This window comes from Adiantum capillus-veneris, chromosome 7 (genome assembly GCF_014529385.1).
Source record: "Adiantum capillus-veneris isolate H3 chromosome 7, ASM1452938v2, whole genome shotgun sequence".
Taxonomy (NCBI): domain Eukaryota; kingdom Viridiplantae; phylum Streptophyta; class Polypodiopsida; order Polypodiales; family Pteridaceae; genus Adiantum; species Adiantum capillus-veneris.
In genome coordinates, this window is record NC_140937.1 from 98,433,955 (window position 1) to 98,439,983 (window position 6,029).

Sequence of the window (6,029 nt, forward strand, 5' to 3'; positions counted from 1 at the left end):
TACAAGAAAAAAGATATCCTATAGTGGGGGGAAAAAGGAGCCTCAATGATTGTAATAGTGTTAACACAAGTCATCACATAACACAGTAAGAGACCCCGTGGCCATTGTTACCTAATACTATGGTTTTTTCTTTATTTATAGCATATCAATGTAAAATCTTATGGGTTGAAGTTGCTAGAGACGAAGATCACACACAATGCTTTTTATGCTAGTGTTGCATGATGCTCTTTAGTTATGCCTCCCAAGAGCATCAACACTTCAACTTCAAAACCATAAAACACTCTTCAGTATTCCCCAAAGAACCACAACACCGAATCAGTATAATCCCTTGGGAATTTACAAGCACGCACCATCCAAAGGACCATAAATGGTGGACAAAAAAAAACGTGCTAAGACACAAATTCATAGCACATGCTAAATACAACTAGCATCCCACAATAAGGTTTTCTTCAAAATCTGGATTGCCATACTTACCTATTTATTCCATTATACTACCACAATTTCAAGATGTCTCCCTCAATTCATGGACACACCATAATCAAATCCATCTACATGAAAGAAGCAAACTAAAATGGTATGTCACACATCATTCGGTGTAGAAAACATACAGACTATGCCATATGTCTCACCATGAGTGCATTGATGTACACAAGGAAGTTGAATGTGTACATGGCTCCAATGTTTATGAGTTGCATGCAATGTGAGAAACTGTAAACTCCATATTGTGACAAAAGTAGAATAATATTATAGTATAATAATCGGAATTGTCTATGCAAATTACCTTTTGTCATGAAACGGTTTCTCAAACTGAAGAGGACAAAAGCGATGCATGAACATTGAATTAATTTTATTAAAAAAAATCAATTATTTTTGTTAAAAAAAACTATGTATGCTTTCACTTTAGACAATTTCTATGCCAAAACAAGAATGACATTCAAAGAAAAAATTATGACACTACACAGCACAATGATCACTTATTCTGTCCTTCTCTCTACCCTCATGTTTTTATTCCAAAGACAAGCTTATGCACTTTCTAATAGGAGTTAAGGTGTGCTTGATTGACACATTTGACTACTTTCTACATGGAGAAGATTTGCTTAAGGTTTGTCTTCAGCTATGTTACAAAGGTGTCTTCTTGATCCAAGTAAATGAAAACTTATATGATAGAATGCCAAAGTCAAAAGTGATGAGCTATTCACTTGCATGAATCAATCTTGTTTTTGCAAAATGTTCATCGAAAGTAACAATTACACAAGGGATTTGTACTAAGGTTCAACTCAAAACTTTGGGGCTTGACAAGGATCTTCATAATAGTTATAGATTGTAGTGACTTGGAGAGCCTTCTACTAGACAAGCATAATCTATTTACTTGCTGCAAAATGTAGCAAATTTCCCCGACCCCCGAGCTGATCACTCATCAAAAGCTCTTTGTATCACATGCTTCCAAGAGATTACTAATAATACCCCAATATACATGTTATACTGACACTATGTGCGTATTTAGAGGACCCCCACCCTCCCCCTCCTCCTCCTCCTCATGTATAAAATATAAATTTTTTAGTATTAATAATCCTTTTTGGTTAACTCACGTGATACGATACATGTTTTGAAAAGCGATCCTCCCAAGAAAATTTTTTGAATATCTTTTTTGAAGGACTCATCCTTAATCAACACTAATATGGCACACAATGATGTCCACAACACAATTTTCGGTGAAATTTTACATGTCAAAGTAATGCTTTTACTTATGTAGCCGCCATTGCACCTCCATACAAGTTCCCAAGGTCAAGAAGATGGAAAAGGCAGCTACATGGATAGAAACAACTTGGCATTAATGACTCATATAGGATGTGAAGTAAACAAAAGGATGTCTCTACAAACAAAGTAACAAGTTTACAAGTAAACAACACAGCAATTGCTGCAAAGCTCTTTACACCTATCCTGCATGGGCTCCAAGAGTTTCCATTGGGAAGCGGCATCGCGAGCTGTGGTATCGAAGATGTAAACAGTGTGAAGAGAGGTGGATTTAAGATCAGACGGAAGGCGATATCCACCTAAGAAGAAGAGGTAGTGACCAATTGGAGCCATTGTAAGGTAGCAACGTTCAGACTTGTGGCATTCCTCGGGGTGACTCATAGGGAGCCAAGAGCCCTCAACAACTTTCCACATGTTAAGCTCCTTATCATACTCTTCAATGCGTCCCTTCCATTCATTGAGTGCATCCCCGGAGCTATAAAGACGGTCCTCCACCGATACAATTTGTTTCGGTGGTATGTCCAACTGCCACATGCCCATTAAAAGTGTCCATTGCCCGTTATGCGGGTGGAAAACATCCACGGAACTTCTTTTTATGGTAGATGGTTGTATCATTGGATCTGACTCCTCTGGCCCAGCAAATCCCCCAATTATATGAATTCTGTCATCACTTGTTACCCCTACACACTTGTACCTAGAATGGAAACCAAGAAATCATACTAATGTTTTTAAGTTTCAAAGCAGTTTGGGATTAAATTTGGCCTTCATGCATCTGCACAAAGATTTCCATCTCAAGTTTATGATCAGGTTGGCATAATCAACAGTCCAACAGCATTAAGAATTTTAAGCTCCTTTACAATTATCATTGGCATATCTACTACTAATTGGAAACAAGAAAGACAAAATTATTAGTTGGTTGGGTGGGTGGGTGGGTGGGTGGGTGGGGAGAGAGGGTTTAGAGCAGAGAGAGAGAGAAAGAGAGAGCTTGAAGCATGATAGTAGAAAATTGCAAATAACTTGAAGCCATAGTTTATCTCATGAAGTATCACATTAAGAGATACTGAAGACTCAAACTGAGATCTAGCGCCCTCGAGTACGCACCTGCTGAAAATAGTGTCATGAAACAACCATACTATGAGCATCTATGAAAATCCTCTAAGGTGACCTTGAAATGTAAGCAAGTTCATGCATGTTGGCCTAAATTTTTCATTTCATCTCTCTGCTACTAATATTTGGAGGCCACACTTGGTAAGCAAGTTCATGCATGTTGGCCTAAATTTTCATTTCATCTCTCTGCTACTACTAATATTTGGAGGCCACACTTTGTGCGTTACGCCTACATATATATCGAAAGGTTCAAAGTAGTTGCACAAACTTCTTGGTAGGTCTTCATGTATATGGGAAGGTCTAACTTAGTTTCACAAACTTTACAATTTTGTAATTTGTAGTTTACCAATAATCCATGGAGGTTAGCAAAGATACTGAGAGAATACCCTCAACAAGCAAGTTTCTCCATCACTAAAAAAATGCAGGATATTTACACACATCCTTGTATTGGGATAACTTGAATGTCAAGATTTGCCTACAAGGCCCCTCTCTCTCTCTCTCTCTCTCTCTCTCTCTCTCTCTCTCTCTCTCTCTCTCTCTCACACACACAGTTTTGGACAAATTCTCACAACAATTCCCACATTGTGACTTACCTCAACATCATGAGCTTCTGTAAGGGAGGCACGGCATACCTAGCTAGGTACGATTGGGGGTAGGGGACCGCCGGCCCGGTGGGGGGGGCCGGGGGTCCCCTGCCCCCAATCGTACCTAGCTAGGTATGCTGTGCCTCTCGAGCAAAAGCTCATGATGTTATGCATTGTATGAAAAACACTGAAAAGAACTCCATTCTCCTACATGAGAAAATTTCTAAATCTTCTTGCGGATCTCTCACATACCTTTTGGTGCTCATTCCTGGGAGTGCAACCCAACAATCAGCCTCCGGCATGTAGAATTCTGCGCTAGAGACTCCCTTCTCTTGGCCCGAGTGAGTGCGACCACCGGCGACATAAATGCAACCCTTGCAAATGGTACATGCAAAGTCGACACGAGGAGTGGACATGCTAGCACATGTGCTCCATTCACGCGTGGTGCAATTGTAGACAAGAACCTCCTTGCGAATGACCTGAAGAGATGTAGCCATACCATTAGTAGTGGCATTATTGTCATTGTCATAGGCAACATGATTGGGGATGTGCATGCCGCCGATGACGTAGAGCTTGTCGCCAAGGGAGACAAAGGCGAAATCTTTGAGGGTGTGGTGGGGCAGGAGGCCGGGGAAAGGACCAAGGTTGTGCCAAAGGTTCAATGAGGGGTCATAAGCTTCAAGCCAAGTGGTATAAGGAAGTTTGCATTTGGATTTCCTGAGGAGTTTGACATTTGGGCAGAAGGCAAGGTAGATCCATGGCACTTGGTCCATGCAAGAGCTGGCGCCCAAATGTTTGCGTAGTGTGAATAGGGGTCCGCTGAGAAGGGCACTTCTCCAGGCTCTGCATACCTGGATCATGGAAGAATGGCTCTCTTTAGGAACACGGGCCAAGCATTTGTAAGCCAGCGATGGTGGCAGGCCAGGGATGAGGACCATCTCTGTGCGCTGAAGGGCGGTAGAGGTTGGGGTTGCTGCTGCGGCGCAGGCATCGGCATCGGCAGGTGCAGCTCCGGCTCGAAGACGGAGGGGCTTGGAGTTGGAAGCATCCTGCAGGTCCGGGGGGTCTGTGTTGAGGTCGAGCTTGGCCTTGATGGCCACCATTGTAGCTATTACTTCATGCAGGCATGCAGATACCCTACCCTAGCTCTGTGCTTGTGTATATGTATATATATGCAGAAATAGCCGCAGATAAGGAATGCGCAAGGCTGATTTGCAGCAATAATGGTGAGCAGCGCGTGGGCTTCGACGAGGAGTAGCAGGGTCTCTAGACGGCTACAATAGTTTTCTTTTGTTGTTGTTGTGACAAAAGGCGAAACCGCATCCTTGACAACGCCGTCCCCCCTTGTGCCATCGTTACCCCCCACCCTGCAATTTGACCAGCATCTATAACCCCCAAACCTTTACTTAATGTTATTTATCAACGAAGAGAGCATGTGCGCTAGTGTGTGTTAATTTAAGAGATGTGGGGCATTCTTGAGACAGTGAGCCTCATGAGACTCAAGAGGACTTTTTCCAATGGTCAAGCCTCATGACTCAGGGACATGAGGGACAAAGGAATATACCGATCCACCCATGGATCCGGGTGCCTCCTATCGTCATATGTATCTAGTCAATAAACTTGGCCAAACTACTGCTCCTTCTCCTCGATTAGCCAGCCTTCTCTTTCCGCTCTCGAACAACCTGCATGTGGCCCTAACTGAACCATTCTTTAGGAACTTCAAACGCTGCATCTTACCCAAAATACAGTCTTCACAAACATGTTGGATAGGTGCTTCAAGAGGCGGCAAAGAAGCAACCATATCAAATTTTTGCAAATGCAGCAAGCTGGCAAAATTTAGATTCCCAAAATGTGCATGCCAAAGTTTTGCATGTGAAATAGCCTTAGAATCCACAAATGCATTTGCAAAATTTTGTCCACACTTGTCATATAAAGTGAGCTTATATAGCCCATGGCATAAATGCCAGATACAACAATTTTATCACTGAAATTGAGATCATGTACTGTACATCTGTCATCCACAAATTTGACTATAAGACCAAGTCTAGCAAGTGCAGATACAAACAAAAGATTCTTCTTGATCCCAAGTACATACAATGCATCAACAAGTGTGAAAGAACTGCCCTTTGTAGCAGTAAGCACAATCTTTTCAACTCCCTTGACCGGATAAGAGGCATTGTTGGCACAAGTGACTGAATTCCCATGAGGGACATTCTTGAGAGAAGTAAACAAGTCACAATGAGAGGTAAGATGCTTTGTAGCATCACTGTCAAAGTACTGTTAGGAAATAGAATGCAACTAAGTAGATAATAGAGTATCTTACTTAATGGAGAGAGACAATTCACACACGAGAGATTATAGAATAGAGAGTGAGAGAGAGAGAGAGCATATGACATATGTGGTTCACCCAATGTGGGTTACATCCACAGGAAAACAGCCACTCAATTGCTTTAGTACTTCAAACAAGAAGTAGGTTGCAAAGAGATTATACCCTTAATAGAGCTCCCACCTTTCTTCACTCTCACCACCTCACATCAACTTCGCAATGCACCACATAGCATTTTGTGTGTAGAAGAGGCCTTC

At 41.9% G+C, this 6,029-nt stretch overlaps 1 protein-coding gene across 1 annotated transcript; it reads right to left on the minus strand.

Moving 5' to 3' along the window:
* Window positions 1–1,620: 1,620 nt before the first annotated feature.
* On the minus strand, window positions 1,621–4,807 carry LOC147454299 (F-box/kelch-repeat protein At1g16250-like). The gene is made up of 2 exons (XM_086516312.1): window positions 3,699–4,807; window positions 1,621–2,449 (listed from the first exon to the last, which is right to left on the minus strand). Exons 1-2 carry the CDS (start codon window positions 4,547–4,549, stop codon window positions 1,894–1,896), a joined length of 1,407 nt encoding a protein of 468 aa, XP_086372438.1. The 5' UTR covers window positions 4,550–4,807; the 3' UTR covers window positions 1,621–1,893.
* Between the last annotated feature and the right edge of the window lie 1,222 nt (window positions 4,808–6,029).

Coding starts and splice junctions, on each gene's coding strand:
- LOC147454299 (XM_086516312.1), bottom strand. CDS start 4,549: ATGGTGGCCATCAAGGCCAAGCTCGACCTCAACACAGACCCCCCGGAC. Junction 2,450..3,698: donor CCAGGAATGAGCACCAAAAG/GTATGTGAGAGA, acceptor TTTCCATTCTAG/GTACAAGTGTGTAGGGGTAA.